The 23,790-nt window shown below is 39.2% G+C and overlaps 1 protein-coding gene across 1 annotated transcript in view; it reads right to left on the bottom strand.

The window, feature by feature from the left end:
• Positions 1-23,790, bottom strand: part of Dnah5 (dynein axonemal heavy chain 5) — a 237,302-nt gene that overhangs the window by 14,810 nt on the left and 198,702 nt on the right. The window contains exons 69-76 of the mRNA XM_028767581.1: positions 18,024-18,145; positions 16,277-16,426; positions 11,137-11,382; positions 9,952-10,171; positions 8,538-8,743; positions 7,538-7,741; positions 5,543-5,758; positions 3,628-3,840 (exon numbers count right to left, since the gene is read on the bottom strand). Coding sequence (XP_028623414.1) covers positions 3,628-3,840; positions 5,543-5,758; positions 7,538-7,741; positions 8,538-8,743; positions 9,952-10,171; positions 11,137-11,382; positions 16,277-16,426; positions 18,024-18,145 — 1,577 coding nt within the window. The remainder of the gene's footprint in view (positions 1-3,627; positions 3,841-5,542; positions 5,759-7,537; positions 7,742-8,537; positions 8,744-9,951; positions 10,172-11,136; positions 11,383-16,276; positions 16,427-18,023; positions 18,146-23,790) is intronic.

Genomic DNA, 23,790 nt, shown 5'->3' with positions numbered 1-23,790 from the left:
GGAGGTGGAGGGGCACTGGGATGGGGACGGAGACAGAGACAGAGACAGAGACAGGAAAGACAAGATGGTGCCTGAAGGAGAAGATGGTGAGCCAGAACCACATGGTCCTAGGAGCCACAAGTGACTGGGAATTTCTTAGCTAGACAATTGAGCAATGTAGGGCACATATTTCCAATCTAGGTGTGCATCTATATCAATTGAGTTTTGAGGACTTCGTATGGACATTTTGGGAGATTGAGGATTTACTGTTATAAATCTGTCTGGTAAATTACAAGCCTCTGGAGTTTTCATTTTACGGGGCTAGGGGATTAGAGCCAGCAGCAGCCAGCTTAGGCAGGGTAGGCACAGGGTGCAGATGACTTCAGAAGTGTAAACAGTTCTGCAACATCTAATGGGGGAAACTGGGCAGACCGCTGCTTGGGGATCCCCATGGGTTGGGGAGACCGCTGTTGTCGGTGCCCAGCCAGTCATAGCGTGGATATTTTTTTCTGTAATTACATGCTACACACTTATACTGCACAACTCAAACATTCAGAAGGCAATGGTGCTGAGAGTGCTGGAGGTGGAAGTGGGGCAGATGACTGTTGTGACCACAGTGGAGGAGGAAGTGGTGCTGGTGGTGGTGGCCACAGTAGGGGTAGTAGGAGCAAATGTGTGGAGATGGTAGTGGAAGAGATGCTGTGGTGGTGCTGATGGGAGAACCCACACTCATCAGTGATGGTCCATCCTTGATAATAACAGCCTCAAGCACTTACATGGTACTGGCCACACGCCACAAGATCTTATGAGCACTTTGAAACCCTCCAATTCATTTTATCCTGGCAGGACTGCTAGGAATGACACATATTCCATCTTACACACATGTAAAGATAAGGAAACTGACATACAACGAGCCAACAAACTTATACCAGGCTGGGCATGATATAAATACAAATATTCTAGCCCAGAATCCACATTCACAGATGCATCTATTTTTAGTCATCTAGCGATAACATCAACATCCATTAAAGAATGATTCATTTAGCATAACACTTTCTCAACTCATGATCATCCTGTCCCTAAGCAGCCTCGACAGCATACCTCTTTATCCCACTGCTAGCACAGTCAGGCTCCAAATACCTTCATCATCAAACACTGTCTTGTTGGGAGACAAGTGTCTTCTACACTCCTGAAACTTCTTGATTGCCTAAGAGCTCCTTCCACATAACTCTCATGATGCCACTCCATCTTTACTGTCATACTCACAAAGTAAAAAAAAAAAAAAAAAGAGAGAGAGAGAGAAAAAAAAACAAAACGATTCGGCCGGAGAGTGTTTCAAATATAGGTTATCAAACAACTCATGTGCTTTCTATGCTTTCTGGACTCCCAAATGGTTAGGTTGAGTCCATGACTTAAATACTGATTCAAGGACTGTGAGAGGAAGATATGGGGCACCACCTGACTAGGACATCTACACCTAGTCTTCCTTGTCCAGTCCATCTGCTCCCTGCTATGATAACTTCAGAGTCCGCCTGTCCCAGGTGGCGCAGCTTTCAGATGGCAGAGTCTCCACTAGGTTCTCACAGGATAACTTGGTGGAGCAAAGGACCCACTCAACCTCTGAGACACATAGCAAAGTGGGTAACTGAGATAGCAGCATCTCCTAAACTATTGGGAAATATGTTTTAATATGTCATTCATGGGCAGCAGCTTTTAAGAATATCATTGCACTTTCAGGAAACATACAGATTCTTATTAGGGAGCCTAGCTCTTTCTGTCTCATTAGGACTAAACTCGTAGGAAACACACAGTTTGCTCAATAGTTTTTAGATTAGCAGATTGCGGCACAGTTTGTAGATCAACCTGTCTAATTTTCAGTTCTATTTTAGGAAACCCTCTTGTCAGCAAATATTATGAATCTTCTCGAACAGTGGCCTTTTCAGCCAATGTTTTACAATCTCGCTATTCTGCATTGACCTCTTCTGTGAAACCAGGTAGAAAAAAAAGCTAAACATTTAATCTCCAAAAGCTGATCTATACCATCCTCAAAACCCTCTTTTCCACATTCCATTCTCCAACCATAACCTGTCATTTAAAGAATCTGTACGACGTGAGGTGATGATGCTCACCCCTAGAGTTATAGACTAACAACAACCTCAGTACCATGCATAAGAAACCCTCTTTCAAGTTCATGGTCAAAGGAATCCAACAGACCCCTAAAACAATATAGGCTATGCCTTTGCACTTGGATGTCTCCCAGAATTCAAAGTTAATAGTTTATTGCTGAAGACATGATGCACTTTTGATGCAGGACATGAAGTATTTGATCAGAACCTGATCTGGAAGCCTTGGTCCCAAGGACTCACTCTTGTACAAGCTGTCAAGGGAATAGTAACACTCTGTAGTCCTACCCAGCTTAAGACCTATGAAACACAACAATGACTGGACTGACATTTCTAGAATGGTAAGATAGTGGCACATTCATCTTGGGGTTACCAACAGCTGCCTAATTGAATTTAAGGCCTGATCGGCAGGAAGAAAATCATTTGGGATGCTATAAAGCTAGCCAGCTTACCTGGAGAGGACATAGACCTGTGAAGAAAACCTACTGCTGTCACAGTATAAGTTCCTAAAACAATATAACTTCATTGTAAAACCCTATTCTTATAGCCATGGAATAGACTATATAGAAGTTTCTCTTTTGCAGAAAAAAAAAGGACCATTACATCCCTAGCTGATCAAAATGCAGAAAACAGAAAGCCATGATGCTCATCCCCATTTGGTACATCTACAAGACAATTCCTGCATCTAAGGCTCTGAGAACATCACAGAAGATGGGAGTAGGATGATTGGAAGAGACAGAGGACCAGGAAGTCTGCCATAAGATTGTTCTTTCTAGCTATGACAGGGAAGCTGTACCCATCAAGTCTCAACAATACGGCTGCCTAAACAAGACCTGCACAACTTCAACAATAGTTGATATCCCAACATGCACGAAGAAATCTCATGTGGCTGCACTCCGAGATGAAGAATTGTAAGCAATTAACAACAGCTGAGAGAAAGACAGTAAGTCCTTCCAAGAGATGAGCCCCTGATTGGTAATGTAATATCTAGTGATCAATCCTGGAAACATATACATTAGGCAACACTGTCAGACTCAACAGACTGTATTTTTATAGTTATTCATCTGTGTGTATATGTGATATCAATGGCTAAACAAGAGGTATCAGGGAACAGGGTATGGGTGCATGGAAAGAGCAGAAGGGAAGAGTATGAAGGAACATGATGTCATTATATTTTAATTAAATTTTAAAATAATTAATAAGGGGAGAGATGGTCCAGTGATTAATAGCACTTGTTGCTCTTGCAGAGAACCTGAATTCAGTTCCTAGCACCCACATTTGGTGGCTTACAACTGACTATAACTCCATATCAAGGGGATATAATGCTCTATTGTGACCCTGGGGGCACTTGTATGTGTGTGAACCATATATTTACACTTAAGTCCACATATCCACATGAACTAAATGATTTTAAGTAGAATTTTGAAGACAGGAGCATCACTACTGAGCATCACTAAGCGTAAGAACCATTTGACCCTTTGGTACGATTATAGCTGCTCAAAAGTAAGAGCAGAACTGTACTTACCTTTTTCCACCGAGCAGGGATTCTGGCATCAAACATGCAGTCCAGAGCATCTCGTAGATTTTCGCTCATGATAATGGTGCCATCAACAGCTAGTTTCAGCTCAGTCAGGGTGCTACGGACAAGGCTGAGTACCCTCTGCATCCTGTCAATCTCCTGCCTGAGGAAAATGTTCATGGGCTGGAATGGTCCCATCTTCTGCAATCTCTCTTTCACCTTCCATGGAGACATTCAAAGTACACAACAGGAATTAGATACCTGCTATGATAGTATAGGATTGTGCCCAGGGGCATCTAAATAAGTTATGCTTTTTACAATGCCATAAATAATGTTTTTAGGTTTTCTTGGTAGAAAAATTAAAAAGGCGGTATAAGAAAACAAATATCTTGTATATGACCAGCCCAATTTTTTGGAACATATGTGAAAAAACGGGAAGCCATTAATTCAAAGAAGCAAGGAAAATGTATATAGCTGCAAGTACTTTATCAAATGGGCTTACTGGGAATTATTTATTCCCTACCAATATGACATACATATGAGTACATGCAGGTAGCATGTACCTGGACACAGGCCACTCTGCTGGTTGTCTCAAATAACTAGATATCCATTTTTAAAGCACTCTGTTTTCCTCTATAAGCACAGATATCTATTCATTCTTTTCTATTTTACAGGCATTTATTGAGAAATTTCTGTATAGCAGAGAGCGTGTTAGGCTGGACTACTTTATGCTGGAGTGGTTCTAACAAATTCTGAAAAAAAAAAAAGAAAGAAAGAAAGTCTTCAAAAATCTAGTTATCGTGTTCCGTTACATAATTATTCTATTTTAGATATTTTAATTGCTTCATAAATATTTTAACTTCTAGTAGATGTAATGACCTCTCTTCCAACACTGTAATGAAGAGGCCTTATGAAGGCTGATAACAGTATTGATTTTCTCCAAACGAATGATCAGAGATTCTGCCAGGGAAATTATTCTCTTGACAAGGGGCCCTTGAGCTCAGCATTAGTAGATAAAACAGTCTGCTTGGTAGAAATAACAGGATGTGGAAGTCATTTGTGTGTTGCTAGGAGCTGTGTCATGAGTTTCTTAGACCATATGGAAAATAAGTCAGTTTTATCAGAGATTTAAAAATCATATCACAGGAAATTTCTCAAAACATGCATTAAATGCTAAAACATTAACTTTTGTAATCATAAATTGCTTAGAAGCTATTTATATACTGAAAGATCAGTTTTCAAAGTTAGTTATATGAAAAACCACAGAGAGGTGACATTGGAAAATGCAGCCTCTGTGGTTGACAAAGGAACAGGCCAGCTATTGCCCTAAGTGATCAGAGGGTTGTTTTATGGGTTTTGTTTGTATGTGTGTTGCTTGCTTAAGTTTTTTAATTTTTATTGGGAGAGATTACAAGGATAAAGGGCAGATATGGAAAGACTAAGAAAAGAGTGGCATTGGGGTGCATGATGTGCAATTCTCAAAGAGTCAATTTAAAAAATTATGTGTAAAAATGCAGCCTCCATGCAGTTAAGAAGGCCTGCATTGTAAGGTATGCACTAAGTCACACACACACACATGCATACATACATGCACACATACTACACACTGCATGTGCACACACACGCACATGCACATGCAAACATACACATACAAACACTGGTCCTTCACTCTGACAATACAGTGGTTTCATCTAAACCACGGCATTATGAAGTACCTCAAGGAAAGCTCTATAATCCAGCTAGACAAGTATCAGTTACTAACAAGCACTGACATCCATGTCTGTTTCTCTGCCTTTTCTTTGGTGGCTCGTCTAGGATCTCCCTTGGTTCTGGGTGTTTATCTCTCACATTTTGTCCTACTTCTTTCTCCCTCACTCCCCCATAGACAGCCAGGACTGAAATGTGGATCTCATGGACTCACTTCAAAGGGACTATAATCTTCTGGAAGCTTCTCCAGCATATCATCAGCAAGACGGGCCACCACAGCCTCCCGCGTCTCGTCCCCTCCACCAGAGCTGTCCTTGGGCTGGATGCCCAGGATAGTGTCCAGCACATCCTTGGCCAGCTTGCTCTGGTAAGTAATATCAGCATTGGGATGGAGCCCAAACACCTCTGGGCTGTCATAGGCAGGCAAGCTCTGAGAAAAAAAATATACATATACATTAAACATACATTGCTAGCATATACATCGATTAAACTATGGAGTCAGAAAATATAAATGTTTTAATTAAGTTAACCACTCAACTTATGTCTCACTTGTGATTGACTACAAATCCCCCAAATCTCAATAACTTATCGACATACACAAAATAAAAACTTGTAACATGAAAAACACAAAACAGACTGAAGCAAAATTTTAACTGGAGACTCCACCTTCTTATATGACATATGAGATACGAATGGAATTTTTTGACTAAAAGAATTTCAGTCAAATTTTTGACTAATTAAAATCATTTAAAATAAAATTGTATAATTAATGGCTATTGTATTGCTACAAATAGCAGGAGATGAGAGTTTTTCAGAAGCATAGCTCAAATAAGGCTGAGGGCAGAAACTGTTCTATCCTAGGGAGAAAAAATAGAGACAGGGAAAAGGGACATATTCAAAATGTATCCGAGATTAGAGTGACAGAGACTGAGACATAGCTGGATCAGAACAATCAAGCAGGGAGTTTCTACAGCCACTGGTAAAGAGAAAATGTACCTACAAATTGACAAGCATTTCCATGTGTGAATCTCATCCTTAACTCTATTATCCTATTACTAGTCTCCCTCCCTTCCTCTGACTTCTGTTATTCCCTTCACACACCTTCTGATGAGCAACCTCAGTCTCATTGTGAAATGAGGTCTATATTTAGAAATACAGGTACAGGTATCCTTAAATTTACAATGTGTCAGGCACTTCTCCATTCATTGCTAATGATTTAAAGACACATACACTACAGGAAGGCAAATGTTATTTGTTGATTTGAATTAATAAAAGCACAGAGGTGGTAATATATGATAAACTCATTGCATTTATATATCAAAACCCATAAATATACTGATAAATGCATCCCTTCGGGGTGCTAAGCTTTAGTTTGTTTATGCAGAGATAAATCTGAGACAAAGAAGAAAGCAACTGCTAAATCATGATCTAATACATTCAAGGTACAAAGATAAAATGCAGATGTCTTCAACATTAGATATCTTCCATTATGTATTCCTGACTGACCTATCAAAATATACATTACTCCATCTTAGAGTAACACTCCTCAGCCAGAGACAATTTTTCCACCAAGGATTATTTGGCAACACCTAGAGACATTTATTGGCATTAAAATCTGGAAGGGGATATGCTAGCATTTAATAGATATAGGCCATGGACCATGCAAGACATCCTGCAACACACAAGAGAGAGTAACATGGCCGTAAATGCCAATGCTCCTGGAGTTAAGAAATTCTGTCTTAAACAAGGCAGGGTCATGGATGCTGTACCTATAGGTACAGCCTTAGGCCTGGATTAAGGATGAGTGTCAAGAACTAGCCATCTGGGTTAAATATAGAATAGACTGAATCCAGAATCTTCCCTTGCTTCACAAGTGTAGTAGCTGAAGTCCCATGGGCAAAGAAACCCACGTGACTTATGCAGATTCCATCCCGACATCCACCCAATCTGTCATCTCACCAAAGAAATTCCACCCACAAGCCAATAAAACATAAAGAATATGCAAAAGATATTCACACAAGACTCATTCTCAGAGCAAAGCTAAGCATGATAATCAAGAGGTTGCAAATATATAACGAAAGCAGAAGCTTTTGCTCACTCCATCATTACAATTAATTTTAAAAGCAGTATGAACACTGTAAATAAATTGTGTAAGGTGCAAAGAGCTGCAAAGATTTGTTCTAGAGTTCAGATACCAAAGCAAACAAACCTGGATGTACTGAAGATAGCCATCGACTGTAGTGCATTTTGGAATGCTATATCCTTGGTAAAAGGTGAAATCGGGTCCAAACATGTTTTCACTGAACCAAACCTTTGCAAATGTGTTCAGCAACCTCTTATCATAGTCATCAGTGACTCTGCCTCCATACTGAATTTCTCCTATCATGTAGCGGACAGTGGTCCAAGATATGCCCTGGGAGCATAAAACAACCATGCATTGTCATGTGTTTACCATCAGTACCCGAAATACAGTCATTCTGCAGTAATTTCAAGATACAGTGCAATAATAATAATAATAATAATAATAATAATAATAATAAAAACAAACCGAAGTGAAGTGTTCCTCTAAGGTCACGTTCATTACTTCAAATAGATTCTTGTCAGCAATTCGTGTGTTCACACTTCAATGTTTTTAAACTTCACTTTTAATCATTTATTTCTATTTTTAAATTATGTATATGTGTTATGTCTTGACTGCAGGGTGTACATGTATGAGTACAGGTGTTGGAGGAATCCAGGAACGGGTATATCCTTCTGGAGCTAGAGTTATGGTAAGTTATGAGTCACCTGATGTGGGTATTAGGACCTGAACTTGGGTCTATCGCAAGAGCAGTGTATTTTTAACAACTGAGTCATCTTGTCAGTCCCTAAAATTTTATCTTTTGAAAATACTTAGACAGAAAAAAATAATCAAAGGTTATCTAAACTCTTGTTTTTATTTTCAGAGTTTTCTTCTCCTCAACCCCTCACCCCATCCTGCCACTGGTCATTTGAGGCTGTCTTATGAACTGTGAGAAATAAATTAATAATAAATATACTTCCTTTTTTATTCCTAAAATCAAGAAGAGATTGTGAACCAAGTGGACTAAAAAAAAAAAAAAGACCCTACCAGCTTATCAAATTCTCATATGATTTGTCGCATTGTGTGAAGCTGACCACATCATGTGTTCAGTACATGTCGTGGTGTGAAGTAATAAGCAGAACAGTACCTTCTTGATATCCATATCATCCAGGTGGTTTTGAATGAACTGCACTGTGGCATTGAAGTCTGCTTGGTTAAATTCGTAGGGGATATTCCACCCTAGAGGACCAAACTTGCGCCTCTCCTGGACAGTAGAGTGTAGGAAGGCTACTGCATACAGCATGGGCTTCCACTGGGTCCCCACACTCACATCCAGTAGGTCCTGGCTCACCCCTGTCATGGTCAGGGAAGAATATAGTCATCTCTCATGCATTTATCTTTGTCATTCCTTTTATAAGGAACCATTCCAACAGGTCACAGTTATTTTGTACTACTTTTCTTCCATTTATTTTGTAATTATCATTTGAATTTGGGCTGTTTAGAGATCATTTATCTTTGAAGCATCTCTTAAAAGCCTAGGTCATGAGTAAGGCTTGATAACATAAGACAACTTCCTACTAATACACCAGGACAGTGCAAAGATAAAGCAGAGATAAAAGAAAAATGGGTATAAAGTGAATGCTATTATTATCATTATGAATTAATATTAACTATGTTAATATCTGAGGTGTGTACTAGGAGTGTACACTTAGCTTAAAATTAGTTAAAATAATGTATGTAAAAGTTTATTTCAACCTAAGTGAATGCCTTGAATCATTATCAAACATTACTAAATTATATTATGCACATCAATTTCTATTATCTTTCAAGATTTATTATCCCATTATCTTATAGACTGGCAGGATTTGACTCTTAGTAGCAACTCCCTTAAGCATATCTGTAGTTTTTAATTGGAATATAATCATGTTGTTGTTGTTGAATATTTCCAACAATTTTATCCTCCTATATAGATTTTATTGACCCTACTATGTAACTCATGATTCAGCTGGACAGTGGTGGCACAGGCCTTTAATCTCAGCACTTGGAAGGCAGAGGCAGGTGGATTTATGAGTTCAAGGCCAGCCTGGTCTACAGAGTAAGTTCCAGGACAGCCAGGGCTATACAGAGAAATCCTGTCTTGAAAAAAAAAATGTAACTCATGATTCTCTTGCCTCAGCCTGCCACATGGTCCATATTCCACCACCGTTCCTCTGTTAACTTAGCTGATGCTATGACATACAGACCGGGCCACGCTTTTAACTCAGACCTTCCTTTTGGAAGAGGCTGTACTACTACACTAATTCATGTGTGGAGTAGAGACCACAACAAGGAAGTTCTCAACATATGATGTTAAAATAGAAAGGTAGGTGTCTGGCACAAGCACAGTAGTACAATATTGAAAACAAAGAAAAACTGAAGGTAGAAAATTGTTGACTAAATTCACATCATTTGGCTCTACCAGATAAAGGTAGAATAGGATTTGCTAATTCTGCTTTTAGAGTTTCGTTACGACAACAGTATGTGTGCAAATCCTGCAGATTCAGAAGCATCCCTCAGCTCACCACCGTACGTCCTTTTCAGGCCTGCCCGGAGGCCCTGAGGGGGCTCATTGGCAAACTTGATGGACATCTGAAGGAGAGTGATGGGGAACTGCTTGTGAACCTCGGTAGTAATCCACAGGCGAAAAGTGTCATGCACAGTCTCCGTTTCTGTAATTATGTCCATTAGTTCATCCAGGAAGTCAAGTCCCAGGTGACAGTTCTGTAGAAGTACCCATCCTCCCTAAGAAAGACCAGCAACAGATAGAAGTTAGGTTAGTTTCTTTCACCTGGAGATTTCAGTACAACTACCCTTAGAAATGAAATTATAAAAATTTAAAATAGAAGTATAATAACCACTTTAAATTAATCTAGGCCAACTCTAAGAGTGTCACTAGTCCTTCCTGGAGATTCACAATCAGTTGTAAGTATTGTATACATTTGGCTCATAGCACACTGTCATGCCAATAGACATAATGATTCTTTAGAATGGTCTTGGCAATACCCAAAGTAAAAAAACAGAAAGAGGTAATACAACTTACAAGTAAAGCTAAGCTTAGTATTTTAAGTCATGAACACAAAGACAGTGAGACAATATTAATGACATGTACACAGATTCCAGAAAACTGAATCCTAAGCTGCACTTGGAGTAACCTGGGATGAAATGTACTCCTGGGAGTGGTCAAGAATGGTACAAGAACCAAAAAAGCAAGACACCTAGCCTAGACTGAAAAAGGGGGGGAATCAGAGAAAAGGAAGTCTATCCCCATCTGTCCAAGCAAAGGTAAGAGGCTGGGTAAGAGCAGGCAAACAAGACAGGGCCTACACTGAGGAATCTGCACCTCGGGTGTGAAACAACCCCACTGAAAATACTTAAAAGAAAGTTTACCTACAATATTTTGACAGTTGTTCCCACCCTTCTAGATTCTCAGAATAATGTTCACCAGACATATACCCTCTATGACAGAAACTTCTCTTTGAATCTAATTACTTTAAAAACAAGAACCTTAGAACGCTCACTCTTAATGTTCATGCCAATTATTCTATAACTGTTAAGGAGATTTTTTTACATAAAGCAAGCCGGTCAAATTTGAAGATTATGAAATAATTTCTCAAATATCTCATTTATGAGATACTTTAAATAAAATCATCTACAGCATCCATAACACAATCTCAAGGTGCATTTTGGATCTAGACAATCGGCCATACATTTGCCATGGTCTGGTGCAACAGCTTCCTTGCATGGACCTCCTGGCCCTGGCCCATGGACACATAGCGCGTTTCTGTTTTTAGTCTCTTCCCCAAAGCAATGATGGAATCTGTGGGGTCAGAGCCCATGGACAGGAGGCAGATGAGTGGTGTCCGTGAGTCAGATTCCTCCCATGTCTTTTCCAAGTCCAGAATAACTCCTTCTGCATAGTTTTCTCCCATGGAGTCCATGATGTACTTGCGAGCCTGCCAAAAGTATTACAAAGCAACAAAACGACTGTAAGCTCCTTCATGTATTACAATAAAGTCTGACTTCTGCAAATTAGATCAAAGATGTCCATCTGAACTGCCACAGAAACAGGACAGAGGCTTCTTTTCCTGGTATTTGTTGTTTAATTATATTTCAATGCTATACTCACAAAAGCTGTGTTACTTGCTAGACAAAATCATATAGTTAGAACTTTAGAATCTAAGCTGAATGACCCTGAGTCCCATTTCAACACACTATGGCTTCTTTCTGTCCACAAAAGATTTAGAAACTTTATTATTTAGGATGTTAACCCTAATTCCACATAGTTCAATAATACAATGCTTGAAAAGTAAGCAGTATTTATGAAATAATCTTTGAATAACTATTTATTATACTTATCAGATAGTGAATTAGTTAATTAGTTAATTCATTTTTAAAAGATTTACTTGATAATCAGCTCATAATTTCCATCATCCCTTTCCATGGGGGAGAAAGGGAATCTGTCTTTCTTCTATTAATCTTGTTCAAAATTTTAATGAAATCCTTGTTCATAAGATCAATATTTAACTTCATTCTTTCCATAAGAAATGTCTGGTACACTTTTTCTAAAAAGGTCAAAGAGTAATTTTTTTTTCAAATACCAAATAGTGTGTGTGACCCTTTATACTTATTCTCTCCCTCACAATACCTGGGATGCCCCTCTCAAAATAAATACTATCCTCCAATTCCATTGTCTTCTCCCAACTCAAGTTTGTAACATCCACACGTTCTCACAGGGAGATTCCTCAGATCACTCTTTCTCACTTAATAAGCAGAACCCAACTGTGAGCACATTAACTTAACCTCCCTAAAAGGCAGTGATGAGCCTACTCAATCCTATCCCCAGACTAGTGCACATGGCATTGCATTGCTCTGAGACTTCAGACAGACCTAAACTGTGAGGATAAGAAGCATGAATGGTGACCAGCTTCCCAGGATAAGCTCGGAGACCTGAGCTGCAAAGTCATTCTGAGGAATGAAGACCAAGATTTAATGATGAGAGGAGAGTTACAGAAATCAAGCACAGATACCTTCAAATCAAAGATGGCTTAGTAAGCCTACCAGCTCCTGGGTGTAGGTCATGACAAGGGAGCCTAGAGGCCTTTGAAGACATCTGGCATCTTCATAAGAGAAGTGAGTGCCAGCTGAGACAATACATTGAATACCCAGAATACTCTACTTTGGGATTTTCCTTCTGGATAACTTTATCCCTCTCATGAGAAACTGAAATATGGTGTTAACAAGTCATCTGAATGATGGGAAAGAGACAATAGGTTGACATTCCCCAAACTCACAGATGATCATTGAGAAAGCATTGGACTACAGGCCTATGGATCCTCTCTCCCAGTATCCTAGTTCTAACTCTTCCCTATTACAAAGCATATTGTCCAGTTTATCACCAAAGCAAGGTTTAAAATATGCTGATTTGGTACAGTGCACAGTCTTCTTGCCTTGATAACTATCTCTAAAGGACATTGGGGAGAGACAGCTTGCCTTGCTTTTTAGGGGACTGTGAAGTTTCTTGTCAGATCCCTGCTTCACTAGAGCTAGACCATTGGTAATAAAATAACCAGTCAGGACTTGTGTCTTTTGGTCCTAGAAATGATCACCCACTCAGACCTTCCTCCCTTTGTGAATTTTAGTAGTTGAGAGAAGTTCTAAAGATATGACATTCCATCCAGTTCAGTTTGAGGTATGCTATATATCTTTAACATGTTTTCTAAATTGGCAAGATCCAGTATGAGAGTCTCTAGCTTTATTCTAAATGCCCACATTTTTTTCTGCCTCTTTCTGTCAAGTATTTTAAAATTTTGCTTATCATGTCCACTGATATCATCAAAAATCTCCTCTATGTATACATTCAGTGTCACTAAAGAGCTGTAGTCAAGAAGTAGTTCAAAGGCTGAGCATTCCACAGTTGTAGTTGCTGCTCAACCACAGGGACCAGCCATCACTGCAGCTCTTTACAGTGTGCCTCAGATACATGCAAAGCTCAAATGTTTTCTATTTTAAGATAGTGGGGTACTCAATAATTCCAAAAACCTCCACACAAATCCATATGGACCCAATACACTGCCATACAAGTCATTACAATCCAGTAGGGGTCAGAGGGCAAATCACTGAAGTTTCTTGGGTATATGGTCTCTGTTGCAATTATTTAACCTATCCATTGTATCACAAAAGCACCTCAGTATAATGCATAAACAAAAAAGATAACTTCACAGCCTAATTTGACCAATCCACAATATGCACATGTAATGAAATCCGATAAATGTATGCAATCATTTGATAATTAAGATGGAATCACACTTTGATCTGACTGTTGCCTAATTTTTATATCATAAAATATCATTCTTCTTGTTGTTTTCTGGTATGAAGACTGTGTAAGTTATGTTTAGTTCACAAACTATCTGAGGCACATTGATCAATTTTGTTGGGGAGGCTGAGACATCCTTTTATAACTCCTTGATAAACAAAGCTATTTTACTTAGAATGAAAATCGTGATGGATTTTTTAAAATAAAATTCTTATTCCTAAAAAAGAGATATATTCTTGGGATCACAGCCACAGTTTCCAATTGGCTTCAAGGCCAGAGGCTGCAGTTCATTGTGTGATGTTAGTCTGCAAGACAAAACTACAGCATGTATGAGAAAAAACAAATATCCTTACCTCCATAACTCTAGTCCAGCATATGCATTATCACAATGGACAAACAGGCATACTGAGTCTCCCTGTGCCCATAAATCTCCGTCTTGCAAAAGGTATAAAACTTGGTTTGCAGCCTCCTTGCTTTGTCTAAGGATGTGTGTCAGATGGCCCTACAGAGCCATGACAGAATGACCCTGCCTTTGGGACTGGTACTTTACCTCAGGATTAGAAATAGAATGATCAAGTAGTAGCAAATAAACCACATCCTCGAGTGGATCACAACAACAAAACCAATTAATATCTCAGAAATACACCAGAGCATGCATCCTAACAAAGCATTTAAGCTGAAGCATAGAAGCAGAAGAAAGTCATCCGTGCAGTGAACACGTGTGCAGGAATTTTGGAGCAAACAAGAATAAGTTGTCTCATGTGTATGGAGGACAGCCAGTATAATTTGTGTAAGTGACGATTTGGTGTGGGCCAGCCCGGCTTCTGCACTGCCTGCCAACCCATAAAATCTTAACACCTCATTGGCACAAGTAAATATACAGGCTACATCTTTCACAGGTGACTCTCTCCAAGTCCAAAGAACATTTTGTTCCATCTGGTCTCAATTTAACAGGCTCAAGTTTGGAGTAGGGGTGGGGAAATGAACTCAGAAGTCACCTCATATGGACTGACCTTCCTTTGTGGCATGTTTTCTTTTAGACATCACTGTGTATGTAGCATTAGATAGCCCTAACAGTGCAGCATTCTTGTAGCCGACTCACGTGACAGCCCCCACTGTGGACCATCCCACTAGGACAAAATTAAGGACATCATTTGTAACCTTACACTGCTGATAGGGGATGGATACCAAGAAAATCCACTTTGTAGAGCTGATCGAGCAATAAATTTTAAAAAGGACGCACACAGATACAAATTCCAGAGAGTATGATATATTTCTAGAGGACCATCTAGATGTTATTTAGGAATTGAGTGTTTTGTAAGGAACATGGGAATCACCAGAAGACTTGGAGAGCTGATAATGGAATGTCTTTGCCGTTTCTCTTGAAAAGGATGCATCAGAGTGGGCAAGAAGATACAAAGTGTAGATAGCGAAGAAGTCACACTGATGGCCCATCTGAGGATGACTGAGCCTTACAAAGATGGAAATGTCATAGAACAATCTTGGGCCTTCATTTTAACTTTGACACTAAATGGTTTCTGGGACAAAAGAGGAAGGGAGGTAAGGAGGCAGGAATGGATAAACAACCAGCTGTACCTATACTTTCCCTCCCATACCACCTTGAAAAGGGCAACTATTCGACCATTCATTAGGGCAGAGTAAAAATAATAAAGTTGAACAGGGAAACTGAGTAGGGTGACCTCAGTGCCTTACATGGCCAAAGTCATTTTTCTTCTCTGAATAAGTCTTTGGAAGTAGCTGTTCCTTTGATTCGTGGTACCTCAGTCGAGTTGGGGGTAGTTACCTTGCACATTCTGTAAGAGCCCTACAGACACTAAGGTGAATTACAGAGTCCAGCAGGTTTTACTCTATGATTGCTTTATGAAAGCCATTAAGAAGTCAACCTGTGCTGAATTTTAAACATTCAATTGTGAAAGCAAGACCCATGCCTTTTCAGTGGGCTAATACCTATGATGTAAGACCAGAATATAAAAAGTCTTGGAGAAGATGATGCTTTAGGGAGAAGGATTCACATTTAAGCCATGTGCAGAATTCAGTTTTAGGGTACAGCCTGATTCCTCTCACCTAAAGCTGTGGTATAATCAGCCATGTCTGTCCTGCTAGGTGGCTCTCTCTCTGCTTCTGTAGGTTTTCTGGCTTATACAAAAGCTGATTTACAGCTAAGAAAATAGAGCAGCTCTATCATTTCTGAGTTATTATAAAATGATACATGAGAATAATACATTAAGTTTATGTTATTCTTACATGTCAAGCTCAGAATCATGATTTTCTCATTTGCTTTTTGTTTTACCGCTAGGACCAAAGGGGTTTAATAAATCACTTAGGGAAGTATGTACCTCAGTACTTCATTTGCTGTTTGCGTCTCCATTTATCACATTTGTCTTACTAGAAAATTGCTTAGAAGCCCACAAGGAAATTCTGGTTGATAATCACACTCAAAATACTTCTTTAAATTTAAAGGAAAATTCTCCTCTAGAATCTTCTCTGTTGCTTCCTTTTAATACATACTTTACCTGGGCAATGGTTCTGTCGGGACACCAAGACCTAATAAGAAGGAGGCGTCTGAAACAGTCAAGAGATTTATCGTAGGCATTAGGAAGAGGCTCCTCTTCTGGATTTTCTTTGTCAAACCAGATTCTCCACATTTTTTCATTCCTTGATATCTGAAAACACCATGAGTTAAGAAGCGTGTCATGTCCCACAAAAGTCGCTCAGTGATTTTTCATGGACATTTTCCATCAAGCTTCCTGACCGTTCTAGGCATGTATAAGCTATATACTTTCGCTATTTTTAAGCTTTATATCCTAGGAACAAAATGTCTGCCTATACATCACAGACAACTTATTCCCAAATCAGTCTAGGTTAGCACCAGTCTACAGCTAGCTGCCAAGGGAGGAAGAGTCCTGAAATACGTGATTTCACCTCTGCCTTTACAGTAATAAATTTATAAGGAAAGAAAAATCAATGGAGCTCCATTTTCATTATCTCGAGGAAGTCTTATTTGCTCCATAAAAATCCTCTTATAATCTGGCCTCGTTCATTCATGTTTCCTCATTTCCAAGGACTACTCTTGACACAAAGGAAGACACTTAATACGCATTGGTTATTGAATAAACAGGTTTGGGATCAATATTCTATGGATCTAAAGTAATTTGAGATATTACATTTAATATCATCATCACACAGATGACCAGATACCTACTTCTCATAGGTAATTGGCAAAGCGCATGGAGCATTACCCTCTAGAGTCTAGATACCGATAGGACACGAGCCTTACAGAGACAAGAACACCAAAAGCGTCAAACAAACAAATAACATCTATAAATTAGCAGAATCTTATATCTTCTGATAATCCATTTGATGAAAGCCTCAAGGCCTCCTGGTTTAATCAAAGAAAGAATTTCCTGGGTTTACATTCAGAAATCATCATATAAGAATACATATTAATCTGTTTCATGATATACAAAACATTTTGTTGCATGGCGGGGTAGGATTTCAGACATGATACCCTCTCTAAAAGGCAGCAATCTCTGACCAGAATGATTCAAGAATGATTCCTGGGTGTATCCTGATAGAGTACTAGAATACATCAATAACTCCAAAAACGAGTTATTTTAACTAAAACAATTGATTATTCCAAAATTACTGGTTAGTAATAACAAACACCAGTTATGAGCCCCTTGGTTCAACTTCTATGATTCCAGTATGTACATAGATCGTGGACAAGCAAATGGTTTAAAGAACAGTGAAATCTATAGATAAAGACACAAATGTTAGCATTAGTTTCAGACTTGCTGTTACCAGGAGTAACAGCAGGGGAAGAGGAAAGAGCGACAAAGACCAGGAAGGGAAATTTAGTAGGAAAGGCTGTTTACAATTCTATTTAATCTCTAAAGAGAGCACACATGTAAAATTATGTATATAGATAGTTATTCTATCTAACTGGAGTTATATCCGTCTTCCTGTGAATAGACTTTCCTGTGTATTCTAGACCCATATACAGGCCTTTATTGATGGTAGTGGCACTTAGGCTGAAACAATTCGTGTTAAACTTCCTAGGCCCAATTCTTCCTGAATAATTGGTCTTCAGTGGGAGCTGATGCTTTCAAACTGTGGATAAACTGCAGGAAGGCCAAACATCAAACACATCCAATATCCTCTAAGACTGACAATGAGTGAAGCATAAACAAACACTGTAGCAATGGGTCTGAAAGCTGTTCAACATGACAGTAGCTTAAGTATACTCAAAGAACATGATACCTGATCGAGGATGTCTGAAAACTGTTTAAGTTTGCTAAGTTCCACCAAATTCAGCCAAGTCATGTCTAGGATCCATTTTGATGGTTTAGGGGGACAGGCTTTAAGATCCAATGAGGCACCACCTATAAAATTAAATGCATAAAGTTGCTACCTTTTTTGTTACTTTAAAATAATTTGAACCCCATGGACTAAACCACCAACCAAAGAATATACAAGGGAACCCTGGCTCCAGCTCATGTGCAGGTCAGGATGGCCTTGCCTGGCATTGAAGGGGGGGAGGCCCTCGATCCTGTGAAGGGTTGATGCCCCAGCATAGGAAAATTGTAGGGCGGTGGGGTGGTATTGGGTGGATGGGTGGTGGAGCACCCTCGTGGAGGCAGAGGGGAGTGGGGGGTGGGATGGGGGATTTTTGGAGAGGAAACTGGGAAGGAGGATAACATTTGAAATGTAAATAAACAAAATAACCAAAAAATAAAAAGTAATTAATTCATTTAAAAATATTTCTATTTGAAGTGACTTAATTACAGTGACTTTACTGCCTTGGCATTTATTAAATTCAGAGATATAAATGATAGCATGAAAGTGAAAAGATGATTGTAGAAAAAAATCAATCAAATATCAACATTATACCTTTAGAAACAAGTTAATGCTGGATTCTAATCTAATTAACCCAGCCAACATCTAGGAGAAGGTATTCTATCTACCTGGAACTCTCCTTCCAAATTTTAAAATGCAATAATGTAGCCTAAGTGTAGTGCTTTAAGTATAAAAACCAGGTATGACTGAAGACCTGACAGCTCACAAAACAACTCTTCTCGGTGTTAAAAATGGCCTTAGACTGGTATAAGCTACCTTTAGACATATAGTTTGTCTACAGATGTTAGTACCACTAGATATATTTGAGGAGTTCTCTTCTAGAAACAAACTATATCTATTTTGACCATATCCTAGGGACTATGTCACATTGGATAATCTAACCACAACAAAAATTTCCATTTGGTAATAACTCCTGTCTTTTAGGGAATGACTGATGTAAAGCACACATAATGTTTAGCAACAAACAATAAATGACACCTGCTACCACTTCAATAAACATCAGCAGGTAAAAATCATATTTTACATCAAAGAAGGCATTAAGGAATCATTCAAATAATAAAATATGTTGTCTTGTAAAGAACACCCATTAAAGCATTTTAGGAAGGTGTTCATTAAGGGAAAATCGACTCATTTGGCCATCTTCAAATATAGGGAAACTATCTTGTGGACTGTGAGGAAGGATCAGCCGTCAATAAAAAGCTGACGTCCTACTAGCAAAAGGCAGGAAACAGACGGTGTGGGCTCTGGTAGTGAGATAAGAACTCTGCGAAGTCAGAAGCTACAGATTCACCCTGGACTCTGAGGAAATCAGACACATGAAACTGAGGAGAGGTTACTAGCCTTGTGACAGACATAGAAGAGTATAAGTGGGTTACAAAAGTTACAAGCTCATCTAGGAACAAGTCAACGCATATGACCTAGAGATTTATTTATAAATAAATAAACCTCCAAGTCATTATTCAGAAACTGGAGCATGAGTGGAAAAGCCCAAGGTTACATTAAAATTCTTTGTTTTACAGAGCAAGGTATAAACAAATAATGCTCGAGACATTTATTGAGCCATACTCTACTTAATCTAGACACCGTGTACTATTAAATTGTATCCCTTTGCCAGATCGATCTTAGTTCATCTATAATAAGGTAAATGGGGCCTGGAAGCCATTTGAATGGAAATAGTAGCTCATAAAGTGAAAACAGCTTGTTGTAATGCCAGAGAGAAGCTAAAGACCTAATGATAATAGCAATAAATGCCTCGCCAATTTCCATGACAACTGCCCATTTTCCAGCAAAATGGGAAAAATAAGGTACTTGCCAGTGAGTTAACAAAAGACTCTTCTTGGAAATGCATGAGTGAATCCTGTAGGTTGAAGCATTGTCCAATGGTTAGTATTGGACAACTACGCTGTGACTACCTTGGCTGCTCCAAAAACATACAATTAACCCCAGATAATAATTGTATTCTGAGAGAAAAAATGCTTTTAATAACATGATCACAGATTAAATAAATTCTTTAATCAACAGCTGAGAAAGGAAAATTTTCCAAATGAATTCTCAGATGATCCAGTATTACGTTTTTGTCTTCATTTCTTGAAACTTTTGCCTTGGAGGAAGAAGAAAATTTCAATTTCTTTATCCTAATACTTTCTCTTTAAATGAAAGATGTTCATAATTAAAACGTACCAGTTATTCCATTCAACCATAAAATTCAACAGTTACGAAAAGTTTAAAATGTCACAAAAGCTAAGTCATCTTAGAGATGAATAAAAACCAGTAATGGAAGAGTATTACATTTTGTCCCAGGCTGTTTGTACTGCTATAATAGACTAACTTTGCTGGGTCAAAGTCTCCTTGAAAATTATAGAAATTACTTTGTCACAGCAATTGATTTGGGGAACTCTAAGATAAAGACATCAGTAGAGACAGTGTGTGGTAAGGGTCCGCCACTTCCTGGTTAAAAACGCTCTTTATTCTTTATTCACACATTAACTTTAAGTAGTGGTGTGTTTAGTCTCTTACCTGCTGCAAAAGAATCTTCTATGATGAAGGGAGAGAGTCTAAGGATCGCTATCAATGTAAGTATTTAGGGTACAATTTATTTCTATGTCCATTCATTGGCAACTGATGGCTGGTAGGGGTGGGAGAGTTGGCTTACTTTGGATGTATTCTGTAATAGACTACCCGCATAACACAATATGACCCTACACTCAGGTAGCACTAAGAGGACCCAGTGGATTTAAAAAGCGTAGTTCAAGTTGGGGGGGTAAACTAATGGGGGCTTATATGAGAGAAGTTGGAGAAGGAAGATAGATTTGACATTGAAAAAAATGGATTTGTGTGTGATACAGTGTGCTGTGCTGTGCTGTGCTGTGCTGTGCTGTGCTGTGCTGTGCTGGCTAGTTTTGTGTCAATTTAGAAAACCATTCATAAAATCAGGCTGTAAAGCAAGACTATAGAGCATTTTCTTTTTTTATTGGACATTTTACTTACATTTTAGATGTTATATCCCCTTACCACATTCCCCCTTGCCCAGAAACTCCCATCCCATCCCCCATCCTCCTGCTTCCATGAGGATGTGCCCCCCAACTCCCACCTCCCCACCCTCTAATTCCCTTTCACTCAGTGTCCAGCCTTCATGAGACCAAGGATGTCTTCTTCCACCTATGCCTGACAAGGCCATCCTCCCCTACATATACAGCTGGAGCCATGGGTCCCTCCCTATATGCTCCCAGGCTGGTAGTTTAGACCCTGGGTGCTCTGGTTGGTTGGTATTGTTGCTTTCCTCATGGGGCCACAAACCCTTTCAGCTCCTTCAGCTCCTTCTCTCTCACTCCTCCATTGGAACCCCTAATTAGTGATTGATGTGGGAGGTCTCAGTCAATTTTGAGTGGGGTCATTCCTGGTCTGGTAGTCCTAGCTTCTTTAAGAAAGAATGACAAAGCCATGGGAAACAAGTCAGTAAGCAGCATTCTTCCGAACCCTCTACATCAGCTCCTGCCTACAGGTTCCTAGCCTGTTAACCTTCCTTTGATGGTGAACAGTGATATGGAAGTATAAGCCAAATAAATCCTTTTCTCTTAAAGTTACTTTTTGTCATGGTGTTTTATAACAGCAATAGTAACCCTAAGATGCAAACAATAAAAAAGAAAGAAAGAATACATCAGCAAAGCAAATGAACGTGATCCTTTGCCTTTGTATTGAGAATGATATCTGTGTTAAGATTAAAATATATCAAAGACCTCAAAAAAGGAAAAAAAGGGAAAGAAATACATTATAATAAACATAACTAAGAAAGTAAAAGTTCTCTACAGTTAAAAAGTTTAAAACTTTGGCAAGCTTCCCTGAGCAGCCTGCCATCCCTGGGGAATCTCCATTCTCTCAATGCCTCTCCTTCACCCCCATTAGATTACTGAATCATACAGACTGAAGCATGTTGTCCTCTGAGAGGCTCCACCCAGCAGCTGACTCAAACAGATAGAGACACTCACAGTCAAACAATGTATGGAGCTTGGGGATTCTTACGGAAGAATAGGAAGAAGGATTGCACATCCCAAAGGGGATAGGAAGTCCACAGGAAGACCAACAGAGTCAACTAACCTGGGACCTTGAGGATCTCAGAGTCTGAATCACCAACTAAAGAACACACATGGGCTGGACGTAGATTTCCCCACATATATGTAGCAGATATGCAGCTCAACCTTTATGTGGGTCCTGAACATCTGGAGCTGGGGCTATCCCAAAAGCTGTTGCCTGTACGTGGATATGTTCTTCTATCTGGGCTGCCTTCTCTAGCCTCCGTGGGAGAAGAAGTGGGAGACTTGAAGTGTCAGGGTGGAAGGATAACTGAGAGGACGCTTATCCACCCAGAGGAGAAGGGAAGGGGGAAGGATTGTGGGAGAGGTGACCAGGTGGGTGGGGGGACAATGAGTGGGATGTAAAGTGAATAAGTAAAAAAAAATTAAGTTAAAATATTTAGAAGTTTAACAATTTGAAGAAAGAAACTAAAGAATATAACAGGGAATAGGATGCTCATGGATCAGCAGAATTAATTTTGTGAAGTGCCTAGATTACAGATAAGTACTATCTTGATTTCTCCATGCTCTGTGACTTAAGTCTGTAGTGCTGGCAGCAATGGGTTCTTATCATCAAGTTCTGGGTAGCATTGGTAATGGACTAATGTTTAAATGTCAATGGGACCTCATTGGTCAACAACTCCAAGAGAGGTAACCCTTTCTTGACACTGACACTAGAATTTTTATTTGTTAGAATATGAACTCTAATAGGGGCACTGTTGCCCACTATAGAGTGTCTTTTCTATTGCTGTGATAAAATACCATTATCAAAGTAAGTTATGAAGGAGTTTGGTGTGGTTTGAATAGAAATGGCCTCCAGAGACTTGTGTGATTGAATGCTTGATCCATAGGTGGTGATACTATTAGGAGATGTGGCCTTGTGGGAATGTGACCTTGCTGGAGAAAGTGTATCACTCAGGGGCTGGGTTTTGAGTTCTCCTATGCTCAAGCTACACTCAGTGTGGCACACAGTCTCCTGCTGCTGGTGGAATGAACTCTCAGCTTTTCCAGCACTATATCTGCCTGCACACTGCCATGCTTCCTGCCATGATGATAATTGAGTAGACCTCTGAAACTGTAAGCCAGTCCAACTAAATGTTTTCCTGTATAAGAGTTGCAGTGGCCAGGGTGGCCAGCAATAGAAACCCTAAATAAGACAGAGTTTAATTTGGCTTATTATTTCAGAGTACTGGAGTGTATGATGGTAGAAAAAAGGAAGAACAGAAAGCTCACATCTTAAGACACAGCAATGAGGAAGAGAGAGAGAAAGAGAGAGAAAGAGAGAGGGAGAGAGAGAGAGATAGAGAGAGAGAGACAGAGAGACAGAGAGACAGAGAGACAGAGAGATTGAAAATGGAACAAATTTTTTAAAACCTCAAAGCCTATCCCCAGTGACAAAGTTTCTTGAACAAAGCCATACATCCTGATCCTTCCCAATTACACCAACTGAGGATGAAGTATTCAAAAATAAAAAAGTATAAGGGACATTCTCATTTAAACCACCACTTCCACTACATAGAGACACAATATTTGCATATATACATATGCATATATCTAAGAGAGCTTCTGTAGTAGTAGGTTTCCAAATTAATGTTTGAAGA

Source organism: Grammomys surdaster, unplaced genomic scaffold (genome assembly GCF_004785775.1).
Source record: "Grammomys surdaster isolate TR1022 unplaced genomic scaffold, NIH_TR_1.0 174, whole genome shotgun sequence".
NCBI lineage: Eukaryota > Metazoa > Chordata > Mammalia > Rodentia > Muridae > Grammomys > Grammomys surdaster.
This window is presented reverse-complemented; position numbering and strand designations above follow the sequence as displayed.